Here is a 24,649-nt window from a genome sequence, read left to right on the forward strand (position 1 = left end):
GCCCAAAATAGCCAAGACTCAAAGCAATGGGTTTTAAGCCTTATATTGATGATTTCTCACACTCATGCAATACACGTTCCAATCTTTGTTTCAACCCTCAGATGCACCTCCTTTTGTGTACATTACGTTCCTTGTGAATTTGTCAAGAAAAGCTTCGATAGAATAAAAATCCGTACAAAACTGGGCCTTCCTTCGTAGGTTTTCAAAAGTACAAAACACACAGACAGCTTTATTGTGAAGCCCGGGAGGTATGATCATACAGTAAAAGAACAAAATACAGACGCAGAACAGTCAGAGCACTATGTATTTCACACCAGAACCCCATATCTGAGGTCCTTACGATATCCCCCCCGTCTCTCTTTCTTTGTGAAGAATATTGGTGTCACCCATTCATGTTCACGCTAATTTTAATTGTGCGTCCTTTCTTGGGGTGGACAACGACTGGAAGGTAGTCAATTGTTTCGCGGTAAAACTGCGGACATCTCATTTTTACAAACTTGGGTGCCTAAAAATTCTCACAATGGGCGCCAAAGCAGTGTTCGGAAAGTTCAGTCTACGTCCGGGCAGAGCCATATGCGTCCGGGTTGAAGGCACGCTACTGGGCCTGAGGTTATAATGCAATCTGTTTGGCTTGCTCCACTGCACTGTAGGGAAACCGCATGAACTCTGCAAGCATTGCTTCACTGCGCATTGTGAAAACCCCGAAGTTCGTAGAAGTTTGAAGCCTTTCTCCTTCCTCTCTCTCCTCTCGACTAGCCAAAAGAGAAACAATTTTTTTTCGAAACTGATTAAAAGTTTAAAAATTAACTAGCCGAACCTCAAAGTTCGGCGTCGAACTCGAGGTGCGACAAAAGTTCGCCGCATTCTTAGAAATAGCCCAAAATAGCCACATAGCCAAACACAACATTTTGACGCCAACTAGAAAAAAATGTAGTCCAATTTGGCTATATATAGCCCAATCTGGCAACACTGTCCTTGTAGTGTTATTACTTTTTTTTTTTTATTGCTTTCCCCCTTTTCTTTTTGGAAGGGGGTTAGCCGCTGTTTTAAACAAGCACCCCCCCCCCCCCCCCCCCCGAGAATATATCGTGGTTATGCCACTGGTTCAGACAAACTTCTAAATTTTTCCAGTCTTTCTCTCCCTCTACAAACAAAAAATCAAATAATGTGCCACTGAAGTTGTTTTTTTTTTTTTAAATCGCAGCTTGTAGGCGCCTGCTTTCGGCTTGAGCAGCGGCGGCGTAACCGCGTGGTGCATTATGGTACGTTCCCCATAATGCACCACAGCGCGGCAGGGAGGAGGAGGGAGGATGGAGGAGGCAAGGAGCAAGGGAGGAGATGAGGGAGGAGAGGGTATGGAAGAGGAGGAGGGGCATATCGTCCCCTTCAGACCATCCCTTCCTCCTCCTCAAGAGCTGCGCTCTAATTCGGCATTACGAGGAGTTGTAAACGTCTTATTTTTTTTATTGTACCACTGTAATGTACAAATAGGTGCCAGCTGTCAAATCAACAACAGCCCAAGGGTGAGGAACATGTGATAACCTTATTTGTGATGATTCCCGATGATGAAAAATATGAACAATGATTCCTCTGTGGCTGTACTTCAGCAACCTACAAAGAAATGGAACAGGTCGGGACCAACAAAAATAGATCTCAATATAATGATGGTTTCTTATTGGATGGTTCTCTTAAAATAAATAATAAAAATATTACTGGTATCTCCTAATATCTTTTGCTGCAAACATTTATCAGGGTGTTGAGCAAATTATTGTTTGGAAATTCCCAGATTTTTCTAAGTTTTTCTTGACAATTTAAGGCGAAATTCCTTGACCACTGTAGGGGTGTTTAGATATATAAGACCATTACAATACGAGGCATTAAGCATTGAGCACTGTGAGGATAATTTTGCATGGGCTCAATTCAACTTGCGTATTTCGAAATATTGGGGTTCGTCCAGTTCGGATTAAACGAGTACTTTCTTGCCGCCGACATCGTCAGTGAAGAGGCCACTTCCGGAAACACAATGAAAACACGACGCCCAACTGCTCGACCACACCGAATGGCCAACGTTACTCGATCAACTCAGTTGGCAAACTCTCACGAAGAGTGTGATCCCTTTTCGTACCCCTCAGCCAGGCTAACGCCGTTTGAAGCGCCAACCTTCTTGCTCGCTGCGGCGCGTCTTGGAACAGCAGTTCAAGACACGGCCGCAGCAGGCGAGAAGGATGACGCTTCAAGCAGCATTTCCGAATTTAGAGGTTATCAGCGCAAACTGACGTGTGTCAGCGCATGTCTTGTACCGTTATACAGGATCACGCTCTCCGTGGGAGTCTGCCGACTGAGATGATCGAGTAACATTGTGAATGGCAGCATGGCCGCCAGATACTTTGGCCGCCAGATACTTCCGGATACTTTGATTGGATTGGGGTCTGCAGCTTTCCTATTTGTTACAAAATCTAGTAGCTCTAACTGGACCTAGCCTAGTGTCGCGCCCTCAATCCAGTCTAAACCAAAGCTTGGACTGGATTTGTCGGCTGTCCCCTTTGCATCGGGTAGCACACTCTACATCAGGTGAATAGAGCCTGCGCTCTGCTCTAAACAGGATTTAGTGCCTATTTTTTTGCCCCCAAGTTCTCAAGTCTTTGCTCAGGGCACTCAAAGGCCTTTCCGGCTTATTTTCCCACCGGACTCGCTTTTTGGCAATATCCCTGACAATTCCTTGATCTTTCCCGGTAATTAAAATTTCCCTGACAATTCCCAATTTCCCCGGTCACTACACACCCTGTTCCCTTCCTTCACCAATATATTTCATATGGACTGAGGAACGCCACTGGTTAAAATACTTCAAAATCTACGAGCCCATGTCACTGCCATTTCATTGAGAGAGATGAGATGATAATGTGCTTGCAACCTTCTTGATCTGCTTCAGTTCCGAAGTCGCACAACTTTTCTAGATCTTCCATGCAAAGGTTTGAAGGTTCGATCACACGGTCTGGCTTATTGAATGGCTTTAGGAAACTGGCAGAGCTCAGTGTGTCCACTGAGCTCTGTCAGGAAGCACAGCAAGTGGATGAGGATTCAGTCGTTGGTCGATGAAACGGTCTGTGTCATTGTTTCCAAACACCTTTGGCCCGCCAACTGAGGTACTCGTCAAACTGCTGTTCATCAATGTCACTGTCGCTGTTATCATTCTGCTCCATTGCGTTGGCTTCATTTTTCATGAGCTCCTCCTTCCTCTGCTGCAGCTGCTCTACCCTCTGCCAGTTGTGGCTGAAAAATAATGGTTATAATTGTCACTGCCAAGACATTTGAACCACCTCTGAATCTTTTACAGCGTCGGCTGTTAGTGGCCAGTCCCTGGTTTTTCGATGGCGTGAGCATAAACGAAAAGTTTCTCTGCTAAAATTAACGCAAAAATGTAAGTCACGTGACCTATGCTCCAGTTCAGTATCCCCGCTAGCAGAAAAACTGATGTCACATGACCTATGCATCAATTCAGTTTCCCCGCTAAATTTAGCGGAAAAATTCACGCCATGCGACCTATGTACCAATTAAGTTTCCCCGCTAAATTTGGCGGAAAAATTGATGTCACGTGACCTATGCATAGATCAGTTTCCTGTCAAATTCCGGTCACGTGACCTACACACCAATTCAGTTTCTACGCTTAGCGGAAAAAATTTGTAACATGACCTACAGACCAAATCAGTTTCCCTGCTAAATTTAGCATAAAAATTGACATCACGTGACCTATGCACTAATTCAGTTTCCCCACTTAATTTAGAGGAAACATTGGTGTCACATGACCTATGCACCAATTCAGTTTCTACGCTTAGCGGAAAAATTTGTCACATGACCTACAGACCAAATCAGTTTCCCTGCTAAATTTAGCATAAAAATTGACATCACGTGACCTACGCACTAATTGTTTCCCCACTTAATTTAGAGGAAAAATTGGTGTCACATGACCTATGCACCAATTCACTTTCTACGCTTAGCGGAAAAATTTGTCACATGACCTACAGACCAAATCAGTTTCCCTGCTAAATTTAGCATAAAAATTGACATCACGTGACCTATGCACTAATTCAGTTTCCCCACTTAATTTAGAGGAAACATTGGTGTCACATGACCTATGCACCAATTCAGTTTCTACGCTTAGCGGAAAAATTTGTCACATGACCTACAGACCAAATCAGTTTCCCTGCTAAATTTAGCATAAAAATTGACATCACGTGACCTATGCACTAATTCAGTTTCCCCACTTAATTTAGAGGAAAAATTGGTGTCACATGACCTATGCACCAATTCAGTTTCCACGCTTAGCGGAGAAATTTGTCACATGACCTACAGACCAAATCAGTTTCCCTGCTAAATTTAGCATAAAAATTGACATCACGTGACCTATGCACTAATTCAGTTTCCCCACTTAATTTAGAGGAAAAATTGGTGTCACATGATCTATGCACCAATTCAGTTTCTACGCTTAGCGGAAAAATTTGTCACATGACCTACAGACCAAATCAGTTTCCCTGCTAAATTTAGCATAAAAATTGACATCACGTGACCTATGCACTAATTCAGTTTCCCCACTTAATTTAGAGGAAAAATTGGTGTCACATGACCTATGCACCAATTCAATTTCCCCGCTAAATTCAAATCAAGTGAGCTATGCACCAATTCAGTTTCCCCGCTAAATTCACATCAAGTGAGCTATGCACCAATTCAGTTTCCCCACTAAATTTAGCAGAAACATTTATGTCATGTGACCTATGCACAAATTCAGCTTCCCCGCTATGCTTGGTGGGAAAATTGATGTCACGTGACCTTTAGACAAATTTAGGTTCCTCGCTAAATTTAGCGTAAAAGTTGACGTCACATGACCTATGCACCAATCCAGTTTCCCCGCTAAATTTAGCGGAAAAACTGACAACACGTGACCTATGCATCAATTCGGTTTCCCCACTAAATTTGGCAGGAAAATGGATGTCACGTGACTTGATGTCACGGGACCTACAGGCGAATTCAGGTTCCCCGCTAAATTTAGCAGCAAAGTTGACGTCACATGACCAATGCACCAATTCAGTTTCCCCGTTAAATTTAGCGGGAAAAGACATCATGGACATTAAAGTGGTACGGAAGTGAAATTTTAGCATTTATTTCTTTGTGTAGACGTGGTCTCCTTTATGACAGCAGCTCACAAACACCAGTCTTTCGTCCCTAAACACAAGAAAAGCAATTTTAAAACGAATAGAACAATTTTCTAATACGTTGGAATGTCTCACGTCACGGGCCCACCAGGAGCAGCGCCATGACACGGCATGTCCAATGGAGGTGCGTGGGAACAAGCGGCGCTTGGAACACCTCTCAGTTCTAGTACACCCTACCTCAGGTATTCCCACTTGGCGGGATTGTAACTGGTTGACGATAAAGCTGGCGCCACCTAGTAGCGCCGGTCGTAATTACGGTACCCTTGGCCATTTATGGGCTCGTGACGTTGCAAGCGCGATGTCATGGGCAAATATGCCGAGACGCAATGTGCCGCCTTAAAAACTGATTTTGAAGCGCTCCCCAGAATTTATTGATTGGAAAAAAAGAAAAAAGAAAAAAAGGGGGATCGGTGGCCGAGTGGTCTAGCGCACACCAGCTCGGAGCACGTGGAGCGAAAGCTCGCGCTGCAGAACCCAGGAATCCTGGGTTCGAGCCCCACCCCTGCCCGTTTCGATCTGGATGAGCATCGTACCGGCGTGCGGTCGTGTATCACTACTGCGTGACGCACGTTAAAGACCCCAGGCTAGCGGCTGTACCGCACTGGCTAAATTTCTCATCTACAGCTGGGAGACTCGTCGCCCCTGTGAGGCAGACCAAGTTCTAAGCTGTATAAACACACACACAACCCAATTTTTTTTTTTTTTTTGATTGGAAAAAAAATATAGCCATTCGCTGAAAATCCAAGGTGTGATTTTTATGGACATCATGTATCATATTTCACCAATTTCGAAGTGTTCCGCGGATATTTCAAGTTTTGATTCTGCACCCCTTTAAAATCATTTACTCATCAACGTATAGACGCTATATCAACACAACGTCATTTCAATATCAGATCGCCGTATGACACACAATTGGCACAATGTCAATTGATTGTCATCGTCATGTCGTTGAATAAGCAGCACAGTTGACGCTGTCTAAGCGCATCACGTTGTGTGATCGTTGTACAATTTTTGCTTAATGATTTACGCCAACCGGATAAGTCTGAACATTGATCTGTTCTAAATCTGGGATCGGCTAGTTAATAATTTTAAAGATAGTTAAACCATCTGATTTGATAGGGTTAATAGCTTGTAAGCTAATGATTTGGTTTCACAACCCAGGGTCTGAAAGTGTGTATGCCATATTTAAATCTTGTCAAGAACTAAATAAATACTGCTGCATATATGGCGGAGTTAACGGCACACACGGCTGACATGCAGAGGTACAGGGTTCAAACCCTGTTAGCACTGCCTTATTTTACCAAGCATTGCACTTCTGGAAAGTTCCAGTTCATTCTCAATAACCTTCATGTATTCTGGGTTCGAACCTTCCTGAACATAGGGTGTGTACAAAAGAAACCGTACAGGTTGCTTTGGATCGGTCATACCTTGTCATTGTTGCGGTATGCGCGGTACCTTTTCGTCTTTTCGGTCATACCTTTCGGTCATACCTTGTCATTGTTGCGGTATGCGCGGTACCTTTTTTACAGCAAAGCTGTTTATGACTAGGGTTTCGTGGATGTCTCTTGAGCGTCAACAAAAAATTATGCTCGCACCGCCGCATGCGCATGCCTTCCCCGCATAAAAGATTAGAACTAAATAACCAAAATAAAGTGTTGACAAACGTGCGTGCAAGATGCCATTTGTTTTAGGCTTTTGCTTTAGAACAATTACAGCTATGTTGCTGCAGACGCCGGCACGTGCGGCACGTGGAACACCATTCCCTGCATTCTCCTTGGGTAATATAGCAATAGGTCTGTTCAGTAGATTATTTATCAATAGGCACCATTTTCACAATTAGTAGACTCTCAGGTAGATAATAAAGGTTTCTCAAAGATTTGCCACTGTGCGACCCGCGTCGGCCATGTCTACGCTTGCACCGCCCTCTCTTTGCCGTCGTTTTAAGCGCTTGCATGCCTAGTTTCCTTTCCTTTTCTCTCCCGGGGCGGCGATCCCGTCGCACCTGTCTACTTTCTGCCGGGTGGCGGTCCCATCTCGTGTGTCTAGTTTCCTCCGGCTGCTCGGGGTGGCGATAGTCATCCACGTGAAATAACGACCACTGATCAAGACAACAATAAATGTGTGTGCGTATCTCTTGTCACGATGACCACTGATCGAGACCATAAATGTGTTTGTACAAACCTTCAAAATTCTGTGTCACGTCTGTGTCATGTGCCCAGCAGCTTCGCTAGTCATCCACTTTCAGAGTGGAATGACGCATGATTTTTTTTGTTTTAAGTTTGCGGCCCAAGTGCGCCTCATTTAAATTTAAGCATTCCCATTTCAGTTCAACACCGTTTTCATTCGTGACAATACACTACATTTAATCCCTGTCCAGTGTTCACACGAAACTGGAGGTGTCTTTGTAAGCACATCATATGCACACAAAATAAAAAGAAAGTACATACATTTGCTCATCTATCTCTTCAATGTCACGCTCCACTTTGCTCTCCTCAACATCTTCAGCCATGATAGCCTCTGACACCTGGAAAAGGAAACATTTTGTCAGGGAGTGCTCACACAAAACTTCATAGCTTTGCAAGTTGACAGACACAGCACAATCATTCTTGGCTATATTCAGGAAGCCAGGGTTAACCTTAACAGCTTCTTGGGCTAAACGTTTTCAATTCTAAAGGCTCTAGTTTTAACGTCATGGCGTATTTCGCTGCTAAATGTGATATAGAAAAGCTAACCTGCCTAGTTTCCTTTTTCTCAAATGGGCAATGCAATTACAGCCTGTTTTTAAATATACTAAAAATAAAACTTCTTGCAAAAAAAATTTAAAAAGAGATGGTGGAAGCTGAGATTATCGATATTTCCCAAATAATGCCTCTCCCCCACCCCCTTCTCCAAAGAACCAAACTGGGTTGAAAATGGGGATAACTTTGATCATCATCCACTCATACATGCATAAGACCATAGCATGCCATAGTTATTTGAGAGATAGAGAAAGATAGAGACCTCTTCTGAGTCATTAAAGATGCAATCACTATCACTGTCAAAAGTCTCATGCCACAGATAGTTCAAATACTACAGAGACACCAATTTCCAAGATAAAAATTAACAAATAAAAGTAATGGGCATTTCTTTCGAATATATTACAGTAGGCAGAATACCAGGCATATGTTGATAAGCACCTACCATCAACTTTTGAAAATGTGAAATATAGGCGAACAACATTTGAAATTTAGGCGAACAACATATCAAGCGCCCACCCCAGCAAGCTTGTGAGCCTAAAAAGCTGACTGAAGTGCTCCTCTATGTCACCTGCATCTCCAAGAAGCCGATGCAAAGCAGTGAAGCGTTAAACACATGTGCAGGTGCGAAGTGGTGGAGACAGGAGAGGGAGCACAAGTGCAAAGCCGGCATAGCGAGAGCAGTCCAGCTGCATTCAAAATTAAAGTAGCCTTGAAACAATTCTTTCTGCTTTCGCTAAATACTACTTAGAATCACTTCCTAATGATAATAACTGACTAAACTTGCCTTAGCCTTTCTTTCTTGGCAATGGCAGTTGCAAAAAAAAATTTGAGAAATATGAACGTCGTTCATCCCCCCAACAAGCCAGAACAAGCAACCACATGGCCTGGTGCTTATCCTATGCCATCAACATGAAGTTGGCAAAATAGAAAACGCATGCCGAGTTCCAGGTATTGTTAGAGTTTGGCTATTCTCATCACTACAGTGGTTGGAAACGAGTCACTATCCAAGTGTCCGCCGAGGTATTGATTGTTACGAGCCGAAGCCAAGTGCTCATGCAGCTCTCATGTCCAATCCATGAGCCGCGCTCGACTGCCGTCAGGCGTGTGGTTTCGATTCCACAATTACGTCATTAAGCTTTGCAAAGGCAAGACTGAAAGGAATAGTCCTCCTTTATCTTCGCAATTTCACCGCGACAAAGAAGCTTCTGAATCAGCGGCGGTCTGTGCGAGTTTACTTGGGCCAGACTAGGAGCAGTACAACTCTGCAAAGTACAACCCAATATTGTTTCATGACCCCTTTAAGGTTCCTGCCAGACCACTGTACCACTCCTATTAGCGCCGAGATGTTTCAAAGGCGCCCTCATGGTTTCTCTTTGTGACGTAATCATGAGTTGTAATGAGTCACGAGTTGTAATCTTGACTACTTATCATTAGTTGTGAGCTACAAGTTCGAGGGCGTGTGTAAAAATAACAATGGAAGCTTGGAAACCTCGCATCCTTAAACCAACATCGTTGCAGTTGACACTCTGACATAACGCTGATTTCCGTCGATTAAAGAAAAATCAATCCAAATAAAGGCATCATAGTAAGTGTTTGGCCAATCGCGAATCGCTACCACAGCGACGCTTTTGGTCGCGCACGTCACTAATAATGTTCCATCGGGTCAAACAAGGGCCTATTCTGCCATGTGGCCCTACTGCTCCTGAACCTAACAAGTGCTTATCCCCATTTCTTTGTGATTATCTCCAACTTTTGTGTCAGCGCTTGCTCGGTCTTTTACGGTATGTTCGTGCAGGTATGGAGCACTATTGCAAATAATATGAGCACGAACAGCCCCACATGCTTTCTTGGCATACCTGTTAGTTTCTGGAAGACTTGAAGGTGAACATTTTAAGAGTTTCAGAAACAGTTAGTTTCTGAAACTCTGGTCCAGACTATGACTGGAATGTAAAGCTTAGGTGCCCGTCTCTGAACTTTTGGACAAATTCGTAGATAAAAGGGTTGCTCGGATTGCAGGCACAGCAAAAGGTCAAAACGAGTGTTGCAGGTCTCATTATTCGGAAAGGTACACAACCAGTAATTAAAATTCGCCTGGCATAATTTGCTTTATTCTAGTGTTTTCAAAAAACCTTATTGTGCTTGCAGCACTGAAAGCTTGTTGGCAATGCACTCAAGACATAAGGAGTGGCAAATAATAAAACAACCACACTATCGCAGTAAAAAACAACTGTTCTGTCATACTCGTTATTTTGGTGTGTCAATATAGTACACAAGAGAAAGCAATGTCAAAGTGTAGCCCAAGGAATATGCTTTAGGGATTCTCGTTTCTTAGTGGCTTGTTCTTGAAAAGTTACTGACCATAAGACACAATGATTAAAATCTTACATTTGTTTCTTCAGCAATTTCTTTCTGAAACTTTTCCCATTCTTCTTCGATAGGGTCCTTGTACTCCACATTTCTTGCCTGTAAAATGAAGTATGTGATACACAACATGTAAGAGTGAGATGGATAAAATAGCTGTTGATTTCATAATTATATATTATCAATATTAAACACATAAGAAACAAGACTAGTGAAACTTTCAGTAAGTTATATGATGCCAAAATTTCACATTGCAGTAAAAACTCGGGTTCTTTATACCTTGCTAGGAAATGCTTTCTCTTTTGCAGTCATTGTACACATTTAGGCACAGGGCTGTGTAGTACAGTATAGACCACTTACAACGTAACCGCTTATAGTGCAGGACCGGGTATAACGCGGCTTTTTTAAACCACCGGTTGGCCTCCCATAGAACTCTTGTAATTACATACCGCTTAAAATGCAGGCGCGCGAAGGGAAATACCTGTTATAGTGCAGTTTTTGGAACAGCGCGCCGACTGACCGACGCTGCGAGCACGCTTCCCTGTGCGACACTAGATAACGGCGCGAGCTGTAAGCGGCACTCGCGGGGCAAGGAGGTTGCTCGAAGAAGCGGGGAGAAGCGAAGAGAGAGGCTTCAGTTGCCATAACGACGGAGGGACACACGCACGTGTTGTTCACGTGCGTGCGTCCCTCCGCTGCGTTGGAAAACAACCGCAACGACAGACCAATCGCAGGTCGAGGAGAAGTGTTAGCGCGCGTTGCATGCCGGTCGCGGGCTGGCTGCTTCTATCCGCGAACATGGCATCGGTTGTGATCGTCGACGTAGACGGCGTGGTGGAAGCTAATCGTTCCGCGTAAAAGCGCTATCCTTGACTGTGAATTTTCGTTGTGTGTCGCTATGATAACCCAGCACGAACTAGAAGGGAAGATCCACCTACTTGTGCGGCGATGTTGTAACGGCACTCTCAAGACGGCAGAAACGCCTGTGTCGTCGTGTTTGTTTACTTCGACTACAGTGGTGCTTTCTAAGCATTTGCCTTTTCGAACATCGTCCAGATTTCTTATTTGGAGCATTTCATGCCTGTGCTCAAGTTGAAGGTATTACTGGCGCCTACCGTATAAAGGATGAGAATTCTCACGCGTTTTCATCGCCGGAGAAAAGTGATTAGGGTTAGCAATCCTGAACGCTCGCAACGTCCGTCCGCAACCCGCAACGCCGTTAAAAGGCTGCGCCAGGCAAGAGTCACTCATTTCTTTCAAAATGTGTGACACACTTGAGAGAAAAGTGTACTAGTCTGGTGAAATAAAGACTTTCCTCAAACTAAGCTTTATTTTTCATCTAACATAAAATAAATTCTTTTACAAAGGTAAGTTGTCTGATGGCATGTATTTTGGCCTAAAAAATTGATGTTTTGGTTATAGCGCGGTACCGCTTATAGTGCGGATTTTCGCGACTCCCGCGACGTACGTTATATGCGGTCTACACTGTATTGGGAAAGATTCGAGCATTGAGCATGCAAGGTGCCTCAATGCTTTGGTTTTGGTCATGCTCATCCCAATGCTGTATCAGCACCTTCCCCGGAAAGGCGCTCGCATCCCAGCTTTTGTCGGTTCGCCCCATATTTTCCAATAAATTGCTGGGCACAGCTAGACACAAACAACCACGAAGAGCTGCTATAGGAGTATAAATGTTATATGAAAACTCAAATACCAAGGAAAATGAGACATGATATAAAAGTGAGTTTCACAAATCCCAATATTCCCACCTTGGCATCTAGCACTGGATCATCGAAGAAGCCTTCAGGTAAGGCCTCCGCTGCCTTTCTTTTCTTTTCAGGACATTGGGATTTCGGTACTGAAGTTGAGTTGGGGAGAACTTGTTTAGGTGGAGCCATAGGCACCTCAAAGAAATCTGTAATTGAGGTACCTATTCATAAGTATCCATTCCAAAGAGAGAGAGAGAGAAAAAATGCTGCAGACAAGAAGGAAGGAAAATGTAATACAAGTAATACCAGGACTGCTGTATGCAGAAGACATTGTACTCACAGCAGAAAACTACGGTACTTAGCAGGAACTATCTTGAATATGTGGAGAGGAAGGGGGCAGCTTGGGCCTGGGTTTTAGTAGTGACAAGTCTGAAGTAATTGTGTTTAATGACGAAAAGAGAAACCCCTGAATATGCAAGACATTGCAATAGACCACATAGTAAAATACATATATCTGGGAGCATGGATCAATGAGGAAAGCAAATATCTACAGGAACATAAAAAAAAAGGCAAAGAAATTTAGCTAATATAAAACTTAAGGCACTGGAATTGAGTTATCAGAGCTATATGAAAAGGAGTGATGGTGACAAGACTGTCTTTTGGCAATGGGATACAGTGCATGAAGCCAGAGGTTCAATTAGAACTGAAAATTTGACAAAAGAGGATGGGCACTATAGTCCGTTGCAACTCAAGAAGGTAGGGCGAGGGTAAGACGGGCCAGGGAGGAGGAAGCAGACGGAACGCTGGAGAAGAGAGGGGGAAACCTCCTTCTCTCTTTAGCGTATCGTCTGCTTCCTCCTCCCCTGCCCGTCTTACCCTCGCCCTACTTTCTTGAGTTGCAACGGACTATAGGCACACGTGGGAACACACATGAGGACGTATAGACCTTTTCATCCTCCCTCGCATGGGCGCTGCCATCTTGGAATCACGTGACGCGGCAGCCATTAGGTTGCTTCAACTTACTGCTCCGCTCTCCCTTCCGCGCCTTGGCGGACGCGTTGTATTCGTGTTTTTCGTCGTGTTTCACTGCACTTCCTTGCCTTACTTTGGAAACTGTAGTCCAATATGTCTACTCGACGACTAAGACATCACGACGGTCCAAAGGTCCTTATGACAACTGAGGTTTGTTTTTGCTAATAGTGGCGGAACATACTCAGCAAGAAGCGCGTATATTTATATCGCTTATTTAGAATCGGAAGTCGTCAAGAATAGTCGGCGCAAGGAGACTATCTGTACTTCCTGAAAGTATCGCTCTTTGTATTCATAATATTTCGAAAACAGTTTCTTTTGATTATGTGAGAAAACTCATTTAACGAACGTTTAACTTGTATTTTATCTGAGGCTAGAAGTAATGGTACGGCAACATCAGGTGATTTGTATCTTCATAATATCACACCTACAGGTGTATGAGGTACTCAATCTTTTTTTTTTTTCGACGTAAACATTCGGTTGGTCGGTTTACTTATGAAGTTTAAGAAATTGTATACCGTGCTCGCGCACATTTCTACATTCGTTTAACTGATTTATTGATTATATTTTGATAACCAGTATCATTGACTTAATTTTTTTTAATACAAAGGTTGGGACTTCCCATGTAAGAAACTGCTACAGACACTTAACAATAGCGAGTTTTAGAATAGCATGCACAAAGAAATAACGTTGTTTGTATTTGCAAATACAAAACGCGGTCTGGGTTCGGCGCATTCGCAATAATGGCGACGCTTTTTTTTTTTTTGCGTACGCTGTTTTATGTTTTTCCAGTGTCTAAAATACGCAAAATGATCCGCCGAAAAAAAAGAAAAAAGAGCCGGCTGCATAACAATCACAATTGAGTCCAGGATGGTCGATGGCGAGTAGAGGCTCACTTTTAGTGGCTGGCGACGCCGTAGTTTACAAAGCGAATATGTAACACATGTTCACACAGGTTCACACGGAATATGTAACACACATTCATACGGACCTGTGTGAACAAATATTTGTTCACACAGGTCCGTGAAGTGGTGCCTAGCACTAGAATTCGGCCAAACGTTCCGAGGTATTTCTCCTCCTGCGTCCTTTAATTTTATTTGGCCAATATTGGGGAATACAAATGCGAGATTTAATTGGACTGGCCTGTCACTTAATTATATCTTGAGTAAGCAAATGTTCATATAAACATTTATTTCCTAGGGCCAATGTCGCGAAATGCTGCTTATGAGTACTTCAGCAGGGTTGATAATTTAAGCGATTTTCTACCCGGCCTGTAAAAACATGCTCGAGTACTGAATTAAAAAAAAAAAAAAAGAGGCCGAGTCGATACTACTTGTTTATATCAGTTATCTGCATCATTGCACGATACGTTTTTCGCCTGCGAAGTTTGCTGATGGTTGGGTGCCCACGAAAACCGAACAGTGAGCAGTAAACTCGCGAGTTCTTCTGTTCCAGCCGTTTCAGCACATTGCTATTCAAGCTGTCGATGTGCTTCTTTACATTCACGTGTTAGTCTCTTCATTATAGTTTGTTTTTCTGGAAGCTGGTGCCATCGAGTACGGCAGTAGACGATACTAATCTTTCATGTACATCAGTCAGGCGTTTCGCAGCCGACCATATCATCAGAGGAGTTGGTAAAAAAAAGCCCGCAATTTAGGCTAAAATACACCTCGTAGTCCTCAAAGTTGCTCAATACCAGTGTTTCATTGGTAGTGTGCTACAAGGAAAAAAATATCGTAGCACATAATTAAGCAAAAACAAAGTAAAACAGCAAATAGCCACGTTCATGTTGAAACCGAAACCTACCAAATTGAAGCAACCTAATGGCGCTGAGTGTGTCAGTGCCCTCTGTCCGCCGGTGAGGCAACTACTAAAATGAAAAGGTCTATACACTTTGTGCGACATGACCGACACACCACTGCGCGGCCGTTATTGAAGGTAGGCTGGATTTGTTTGGTTATTAAGAAAGATTTATTTGCTGTAATACTTCAGCATAACACAATAAGAAGATGTAACTCCGAGGTTTATATGAAAACTCCAAGGAAACAGCTCCTTCCCGCCAAATTGTTCTTTTATCAGCTTTGTGCACACGGTGCCACTGTTGCCATTGCTTCTGAAGTCGGTTCCAAACAAAGTATTAAAAGTATCTTAGCTGAACCCAGTAAAAAAAAATTCAACGACATGAAATTATGGTTTATGTTTAATTATGTTTAACAACAGTGACTTTTTCTTCTTTTATTAAAGTGCGCAAGGCGGTGGCATAATCTCATAAAGAAAAAGGCAAGCTCGTGTAAGGCAAAACATATATATATATACTGACCGATGCAAGATAAACCTTAAAGGGGCCCTGCAATGACTTTTTTACTCATTTTTAATTTGCACCGAACCTGAGCGCACTGTACGTAGTAACTTAGTGAAACTTTTCTTTTCTCGAAATTCCCTTTATTTTAGAAGTTATAGGCAACTTAAAATTACAAAAACCAGCAAAAAATAACCTCCCTCATGACGTCCTCGGTTGCTTGAGAGTGGCCGTGAACTAGGGAAGAACTAGTGAGCTCATCGAGCGCTCACGGCTGCCGCACTCCGTTTCGACGGCGCGAGAGGGCGCCATTAAAGCGTGTTCTGGACAGGATGTATGCAGCGGGCAGCCAGAGTGGCTCTCATTGCATTTGCTGCGCGATTAAAGACTAATTCGGCATGACACTTCATTGGCCACAAACGACAGCAAACACGGGGTAAAGATCAGTTCAGAATGGGAGCTACTTTGCGCTGCCATACCGTGAAACGGCCAAACCGCAAGACAAAGCTTCTCGCCGAAGGCCTTCGGAACGCTCGGAGCCGGTCGGATCCTCCTGCCCATACGACCGCGGCGCCGCTGCGTACATCCGGGACCTTTCCGTGTCGGCGCCTGATCCCACTACTCTTTTCTAGTATGTGCCGCCTTTTCCACCGCTTGGTGGCGGGTATGTCGACGGGTCAATTCTTCTTTCCGTACTTTATGTTGCGGCATTTGTTTCTTTTTTTATCTAAAATACCGAACAAAAACTACTTTTATAAATAATTGAAACGGTTCGCGCCACTTATATATTGTATTTCGACTAAAAAGAAGCTTTTAGCGGCTCTGACCAGTAGTAAGCCCAGGACCAAAGACGTCACATTTTGCGCGCTTTCGGTACCACGGGTCGCCCTCGTCGGTGGAGGAGGTTTCCGTGTTGTCCGGTTAAAATATGACGCATTGATATTTAGTTACTCTTTCCGTGCCCGCTGACTTGCCCGACCCCTAAGAGACGTGGAAACCGCAAAAAAGGTAGACGCTGAAATATAATTGCAGGGCCCCTTTAAATGTACACTTAGATCTGTCTGGACCTGTCTCACACAGTCAGTCACTTTGTCTGTCTGTGTATGGGTGTCTGTGTGCACACATACAAGTTTTTGTTTGTTTCCTTCACATTTTTATATGCTTATAAGATGCCACGTAATTGGCGAAAGAAGTGGAAGATAGAAAAACATAGCTCGCCTCTCCTTTTTATTCACTCTTTTTTTTTCTTTTCATATGGACAGCATCAAATTACAGACAAAGAATAATAAAACATATTTCTGAAATTAGTTTTGCAGGAAAGGATATTTGTGAGAAAGGTGCTCCTGCAGAAAATCATTGTAGCGAAATTGGTGGGGCTTTAATCATAATATAAGCCATCTTGATTTTATTCTCCACCCTGAACTCAATGGATCTGTGGTTTTTCAGGATATGTGGAATTTCAGGATATCAATGCCTCATCAATTTTGTGAAAAAGTGTGGTGGTTTAACCTTCTAGAAGCCGGGAATGTTTCTCGACAAAAGCCAACGTTCAGTGTGATTGATATATGTTAAATTTATTTCCTGGGATATATTAGAAGCAGAGAACAGCTAGATGGCCTTTTATAGGTCTTCCCAAGCCCTTATGCGACGTCACCCAACCAAGGTTTTTGTCCATGCGCGCTTCCGCCGCCACAGCTTCGCACGGGAAAAGGCGCCGCAGCTGCTGAACGCATTTCACCATCAAACGCCAACTCCTCCGCTAGCGGCGCTACACGCGTTTTTCAAAGCGCCTCCTATAGTTCCCGCACAGAGTGTATAGGAAGACATAAGCTGGCCATCCTTTGAAAGCTGAGAGGCAATTAGTAAATTGGAATGTAAAGAAAGGTTAACTAAATTAGACGATAAGCAGTGGGCATGGAAGGTATTTAAGTTTCCATACATAAAAATTTTAAACACAAAATAGAAAAACCATACCCAAAAGCTGACATTTATATGCCTGCACACAAGTCATGGGGCTGAGCAGACTAGATCAGCTGAAAAGGGGGTGAAAGAAGCAGAAAAAATAAATGTGGCAGAGAAGAATGCAGAAAAAATAAGCTTTAACAATGTACAGGCCAAAAAAAAAAAACAGGAGATAAGAAAGGAAAAGGTGTTAGATAATTCACAGAAAAGTTCTTTGCTGTTGGAGGCAAGATTGGAGTTAAAAAAAAAAAGATGTATTATGAAGCTAAATTTTAGAAGAAAGACACAGTATGTGCCATATGCCATAGTGAGATCGAGATGCTCTCACTATGATTTAGGGAGGTTTGCCCTGCCCTCCCTGAAAGGGTAATGAATTTGGCAAGGGTGCTGGGTTTGGCTGGCGAGGATGGAAGAACGGAGGAGAAAAGGATTACAATCACAAAGAGGAGGTTAGAAGATGGGTGGAAATTACTAGCACAGCTGGGGGACAGGTGGGGCGGAGGAAAATTGGGACTCCCTCCCACGTGGCTTTTGCACAAAGGCTCAAACCTGTCTCCCAGTACATCCGGTGTTGGGATAACGCCGATAAAGTTTGGCCAGAGGAAAATTAGCAACTCCCTCGCCTGGGGAAGAAAGCAACGGGTGCATGATCTTATTTCTTTTGCCCGATCCCCCAAAGGTCATTCTTGCGATATCCTATACTGCCTGACAATACGGAGTTTTCGTCGATCAAGTTTCCCCCTCCTCTAAGCTCTCTGCAACGAAGAAGCCGCTACTGCACCTGCACGCCGATGGCCCTGACTATATAGTTCCGGGAGTCGTAGCAGGTCTCATTCATTTCATTTCATTTATTATACTCTCAAGGAGTGGAATTACACATCAATATAAAGTGAACAATGAAAACAAAACGCAAAAAACAAAACACAAGGTACAGAATCGCTATGGAACATTATTAAGAACTTTAGTTATGGCGGTTTTAAAATCAGCAGCGTCAGTAAGTAAGACTACGGATGCGGGAAGGCGATTCCAGTCGACGGAGGTCAGGGGTAGGAAGGAGGCATAAAAGGTGGAGGTGAGGCAGTAGAGGATTCCTAGTTTTAGTGGATGATCGGTGCGCGGCGATATGTATGATGGTTCTGAAAATAATGAGGTTCGAAGTGCTGGGTTAGAGTGATAAATTTTGCAAAATAAGCAGAGGCAAGCTATTTTTCTATGAAAGGAGAGGTTGAGCGAAAATAGAGACGCTTTCATAGAGGTGACGCTGGCTGTACAGTGATAGTTAGAAAGTATGAAACGTGCGGAGCGATTTTGAATAGATTCAATGGATGATTGTAGGGATACGCCAGGGTTCCAGGTAGAGCCTGCATACTCAAGTTTGGTGCGCACTAAAGTTTTATATAGGAGAAGTTTAAGTGAAACAGGGGCAAGGGAAAAGTTTCTTCTGATATAGCCTAATAAGCGATTAGCGTTGTTAGTGATATGTTCAACATGAATGTTCCAAGAGAGATTGTTAGTTATATGAACATCGAGATATTTATAGGTTGACACAGAAAGCAAGGTGGAGTTATTAATACAGTAGGAGGGACAAGTGTTATTTTGACGGGACACTCTCATAGATTTACATTTAAAGGTGTTAAGTTCCATAAGCCAATTATCGCACCAGCGGGTGACGTTGTTAATATCGGTCTAAGATCAGATATGTCAGAGTCGTTAATGATTTCCTTATAAATTACACAGTCATCAGCGAATAGGCTAATAGAAGAGGATAAATGCGTGGGAAGATTGTTAATATATATAACAAATAAAAGTGGACCTAATACGGAACCTTGCTGGGCACCGAACTTGACACGCGAGGTTGAAGAATTAGTTCCGTTAGCGTGAACAAATTGGTAACGGTCTGAGAGAAACGATTCTATCCAAGCGATTATATTAAGATCTATGTAAAGTTTATGGAGTTTATGAAGAAGCAGCGCGTGAGGAACCTTGTCGAAAGCTTTTGAGAAATCAAGAAATATGCAGTCAGCCCTGGAACCCCGGTCAAGGTTGCGGAGAGCATTGCAGGACGGCGAAAACTATCTATGAAAACTCCCTAATAGTTACAAAAATGCAGAGGGGAAGGAAACTGGCTTAGAAGTGAGGGGGGGAGGAATTGGTGTATTTTAATTTTTAGGCTATGTGGTGCAAGCTACCACCCGTTATAAAAGGTAGAGCCATTAACATAAATCCATCCATCCAAGTAAAATGTCCTATGCATTTCCTTTCCTCTATATTATGCATAGAGTGACACCAATGCAACGTGCCCAACCTCCTTTCATTGATTTGTAGGGAAAATTTTGTATGAACATCAATTACTATTGTGTGATATACCTCTAGTTACAAGAACCATAAAATTAACTTTAGAAACTACCACAGTGTCCACTTAATGTCAAATAATAAACTAGATTTACAGCCTATTACTAAACTAGTGTTGCTGGCATAGCTCCCAAAGTAAAATTACAAGCAATGAGCATACCCTGCCTCTACAACGGCCCTTTAAAGTCAAGTAAAGGCATACATATGCCTTTACTAGACATGTAGATGGCACATCCCAGAAGTATATAGATGTCTACATGTATGGGTGTCACATCCCCTGTCTGTTTCAATGACAATACACAGTGGCATTGTCCTTTATTACATATTATTTTAGGGACTGAAACTTGGGGCAATCAAACGTTCAGAAGATATATGTAAACATGATTAACTGCAGGTGCCTACATTCACTCTTAGTTTGGTATGCACAGATTCAAGAGATTAGTTGAGGTCAGCTGCGCTTTACGTAGGCCCTGCGTCTTTGACAGTACCACAGTGAACTAAGCCAGGGCAACCCACCCCTGCCCGTTTCGATCTGGATGAGCATCGTACCGGCGTGCGGTCATGTATCACTACTGCGTGGTGCACGTTAAAGACCCCAGCCTAGCGGTTGTATCGCACTGGCTAAATTTCTCATCTACAGCTGGGAGACTCGTCGCCCCTGTGAGGCAGACCAAGTTCTAGGCTGTATAAACATACACACAACCCAATTTTTTTAAAGCCAGGGCAATGCAAACTGCAAGCCAGGAATGATTCATGGTCCATGTACTCACCGCTTGGGAGCACTGATCCAGATTTTTCTGCGGCACTTTGTTTGGGTACACTGCTTGAGTCTCCCACATCCATGCCATCGTCGGAGGAATTGCCAGAAATAAGAGAGGACTCCTTGGCTCTCTTGTGGGGAGGACTTTCCCTGTTAACATAAACACAAACGGGGTGACACAAAAATTTAAATCTTACTGCCAATGAAGCCTACAAAGCGTCTACAAGATACCTGAACGTTGAAAGGCAGAAAGTACGACTTTACAGAATCGCGATGATCCACAGTTAATCTGCGCTACATACGCTTTGAGTACCAAAATCACCATCATGACAGATGAACCGACGACAGCGCGAGCCACTATCCTTTGCGACAAAAAGCTGTCAATGGAAAGAAAGAAATGCTTCCATACCTGGAATTCTCTCCTGTATGTGGGCCATCTGTAAAATACAGTAACGTTGAAGTGCAATCGGATTGAGAACAAGCCCCAGGTTCCCCAGGTTCATACCTTTGTGAGCCTCAAACCGGTCGTTCCCGCGTTTAGTGGTGCTACTCTCTCCTTGGGTTTGACGAGCCTTTAAAGTATCTTGCAGGTCTTGTAGGTTCTAAAAACATAAGGTTGTCGAGATGCTCGGATTACACCAAACCTCTCCTATGGCTTGTCTTACCTGTTTGTGCGCCTTCCCTAGGATATGAGGAGCCCAGAGTGCTTCGCCTTTGATGTGTAGTGCACACACTGTACACATCAACTGTCCTATGCTGTTGTATGTGTTAAAAGAATCAAGGAAACTGCAAAATACAAGAAAGTACCACCTCACCGCGAAAGCAAGTAAGCACGTACCATGCAAGGCTTCACAGCGACCCCCTCTCTAATGACGCCTTCTAGACCCCCTCTCTAATGACGCCAGTTGGTTCATTGCTTGCAATGAACCAACTGGCCCAAATCTCCACTTTTCTAGAATCCGTACAAAAAGGATATTTTGCATATGGTGACGTGATTTTCTTCGACGACTGAGTTAATGCCTCTTTCCGCTCTCGCATCAAACGCTTCAAATCATCTTTGCTAACAACTTTCTTTCGCAGACCGGGTGCCGCCATGCCTATTTTGAAATCATAGCGATAGCGACGAGTTTACCTAGAACTTCGAAGCACTGGATGGCCCCCACCTGTGGCCCCCACGGAGAGACAGTTCACCTTACGTTGTACCCAACGTTGGTTGTACCGCAGCGAAGGCTAGAAGCGCCAGCTCATCGTGTGCCCTAGAGTAAAGAGCTCGCGCCTGTAGCCTTTTCTGCGGTACATGCGTCTCTGTGCTCGCCTCTTGCTCTTGACGAGTTGTGCCTTTACATACAGCTTCACGCACTTTGCACTCGCAAAACATATCCACACAGCGTTGATTCTTGATCGGTATCCAGGAGTGCGAAGGCACAGAGACGCAGCACTTCGGCGTGCCAAGGCAATACCACCAAGGAGGCTTTGATCACGCCGCGAGACCAGCGAAGCTTGCTTTCGACAAGTTGTGCCTTTTTTCTACGGCACTGCGCTTCCGTAAAAATTTTCAGGTGTTCTCAACTGCATGTCTCACGGCTTACACAGAATTTTAAAAAACTTCTTTCGCGAATGACGACGAACGAGTAGAAAATGTGGCTACACCACGCTGCCGCCAGGCTCTGCGATGCTAGCGGAAACGGGATCTCGCTGCATGCAAGATGGCCGTCTGGTTGGTCTGGTGGCCGCGGGGGTGTCTTTGCAGCGAAGCGTTTATGGCTTGGGTTCCGTGCATTTTTGGTGTGCGTCAACAAAAAGTCCATGCCTATGCTCGTACCGCCCTTTCTTTGTCATCGTTCCAAACGCTTGCGTGTCTAGTTTCCTTTCCTTCCCCGGAGTTGTGGTCCTGTTGCGCATGTCTACATTCCTCCGGCTCCTCGTGGCGGCGATGACTACCAATCAAATGTGTTTCTACCTCTGCCCAAAATCATGTGTCACGTCTGTGCACTGATCTGTGCGTCTGTGTCATGGGCTGAAGAACGGTTCCCGAAGAAGCACCACGTAGACAGTGCAGTGTGGTTGTGTTCGAGATAAACACAAAATGAAATTGTAGGTGAAAGGCTTTTTTTCCTGGGAAGCTTGGGATTTTTTCAGTGAGGGACGACTTTAAACTTATTCCAAAACTTGAAGCGCCTCATTGTGGCGTAATGCGACATAATGCATTGTGGGAATCAGTGGGAAGCAAAATACATATGTGCTCTGCTCCTGGTCCACAGGTTCCCAGAATGCAACGTGCCCAGCAGGGGCGGGAGGCACTCACTTGATCGAATGACGTTTTAGCGAACGCCCACATTTCACCAAATGACTTTAGCGAATAGTCAGACGCCGCGAAGCGGCGTTTTCGAGTGGGCCAAATGGGTTTACACAGGCACGTAGCCAGAATTTTGTTTTGGGGGGGGCCCGCCCACGACAAAATGCTGTATGAGGGGGAGGGGGAGAGGAGGTCCCAGCAAAATAGAAGATTTCAGGGGGGGGGGGGGGCCAGGCCCCATGGGCCTCCCCCCTGGCTACGTGCCTAGGTTCACATTTTTGTAATGAGCCGCCGCAGACTGTCGCTGCGAAGCGGCGAAAGCACAGCGCGGCAGATGGGTTAACACGCGCCCCCGTTATTCGCTAAAACGACGATTCGCTCAAATGTCGCTGTTCGCTAAAACGTCATTCGTTCATGTGATCTGGACCCTAGCAGGGGCATAGCCTGGGGGGGGGGGGGGCTTATCAACACTCTAGCCTTCCCCCCCCCCCCCCCCTGAAAATCCAGATGACCCTATAATATGCACATGCATACGCCCCCCCCCCCCCCCCCCCCCCCGTACAAAATTCCTGGCTACGCCACTGGCACCCAACGATAAATTTATGGACTATTTGAGACTTTTCGATGCCCCCCCCCCTCTCCCGATTTTGATAAAACTTGTTCGGGGATTCATTTTTAGGGCTTATCAGTATTTATCGAAAGAAACCCTTTAAAGCACGCGACTTCAGCCATTGCAAACACTGGTAGGAATATTAAAATACCACTGTAAGAAAACAAACGAATGGGGCATTTGTGTGCATGGTGTTTCGCATTTCACTGCAGACTACATAAACTACGTCCAAATGTGCAAGGCATTGTTTTTCTTTAATGAAGTTAAGGTGCTGACCAGATATCTTTATTCACTAAACATGCTTTGTTTCTTTACTTCTTTATTTGCTGACCAAACACTCATCTTTTTCCCCACGTGACAAACACATTGAGCTGACTGAGCCTCAGTGTATTGCCACTTCTGTTCAGTGATGTGATGCCCTCTTCAGACGGTTCCTTTCTTTGTGAGGAATTACAAAAAAGACAGGAGCACTTCCAACGAGCATCTCATGTTTATGAAAGCAAAGCCAACTGTGACAATATGCGCTTATCCACTGCATATAATCGGCATCATGCCTCCCCAGATGACCAACGACTCACGCCATGCTGCCCACACATGCATGTGGTAAGGGCACCCTAAATTCAGTGGGTCCTGGGAAAGTAGCACCATGCCTTACCTGCCTGCTAGCTGGAAATAGATACTAACATACAGTTGACCAAACCTCGCAAGGTGACTGGCTGATCGGTCTCAGTTGCCATGACAATCACGATTTCGGCTCTTCCAAATTTTTGAAGCTCCAGGAGGGTTGTTCTAATTTCCAGCCACTCCAAAATCACCATGGAGCATCATCATACTGAAGGTGTTCCTCGCAATATAGGTGTCTTTTGCACTGTGTATGCAATCAACTTATCAATCATGCCCATCTTCACAAATCTCTTACCCTTATATCGTTCTTCTCGCGCATTTCAAGAACAGCAAAATTATTTTTCGGTGCCTCCAAGCACAGACACCGCATGTGGTGGTGGTACGAAGATGTACGTACGCTTGTTTCTCCGGTATGTGGATAGCAAAATCTCGAAAGCTTCTATAAAGCTACCTACCAGCGAATTTAGATCGGCTCATAAAGAATGAAGAGGTCAAGGAGGAATTGCTCATATCATGAGCCAAAATGGCGACCATATGGGGAGCTTGGCACTTTCAGTGGCATAGTCAGGAATTTTTTTTTTTGGGGGGGGGAAGGGGGTTCAGGTGGCTGGGATGTCCACAACTTGGGGTGCAGAGAGTAGGAGGAAGGGGTTCAAAATGCACATGACATTGTAGAGGCGGCTGGATTTTGGGGGGGGGGGGGGG

General features: G+C 44.2%; 1 protein-coding gene across 2 annotated transcripts; it reads right to left on the minus strand.

The window, feature by feature from the left end:
- Positions 1-1,443: 1,443 nt before the first annotated feature.
- Positions 1,444-21,559, minus strand: LOC115327076 (zinc finger protein 830). 2 transcript variants are annotated; one of them, XM_029988005.4, is made up of 9 exons: positions 21,391-21,559; positions 21,080-21,179; positions 20,920-21,016; positions 20,824-20,851; positions 20,425-20,564; positions 12,073-12,218; positions 10,331-10,408; positions 7,655-7,731; positions 1,444-3,270 (listed from the first exon to the last, which is right to left on the minus strand). In XM_029988005.4, exons 1-9 carry the CDS (start codon positions 21,507-21,509, stop codon positions 3,108-3,110), a joined length of 948 nt encoding a protein of 315 aa, XP_029843865.2. In that variant the 5' UTR covers positions 21,510-21,559; the 3' UTR covers positions 1,444-3,107. The 2 variants fall into 2 exon arrangements, with proteins under 2 accessions (XP_029843865.2, XP_029843864.2); XM_029988004.4 differs by having other exon boundaries at positions 20,425-20,579.
- Positions 21,560-24,649: the final 3,090 nt, after the last annotated feature.

Source organism: Ixodes scapularis, unplaced genomic scaffold (assembly GCF_016920785.2).
Source record: "Ixodes scapularis isolate PalLabHiFi unplaced genomic scaffold, ASM1692078v2 ptg001017l_1___fragment_2___debris__unscaffolded, whole genome shotgun sequence".
In the NCBI taxonomy this organism is placed as follows: Eukaryota; Metazoa; Arthropoda; class Arachnida; order Ixodida; family Ixodidae; genus Ixodes; species Ixodes scapularis.

What these genes read in the sequence shown, in the direction of transcription:
- LOC115327076 (XM_029988004.4), bottom strand. Translation starts at nt 21,509, where the DNA reads ATGGCGGCACCCGGTCTGCGAAAGAAAGTTGTTAGCAAAGATGATTTG. An exon ending in CATACAGGAGAGAATTCCAG is followed by an intron (nt 20,580 to 20,823) that starts GTATGGAAGCAT and finishes TCACCCCGTTTG; the next exon opens with TGTTTATGTTAACAGGGAAA. An exon ending in TGGATCAGTGCTCCCAAGCG is followed by an intron (nt 12,219 to 20,424) that starts GTGAGTACATGG and finishes CCTCAATTACAG; the next exon opens with ATTTCTTTGAGGTGCCTATG.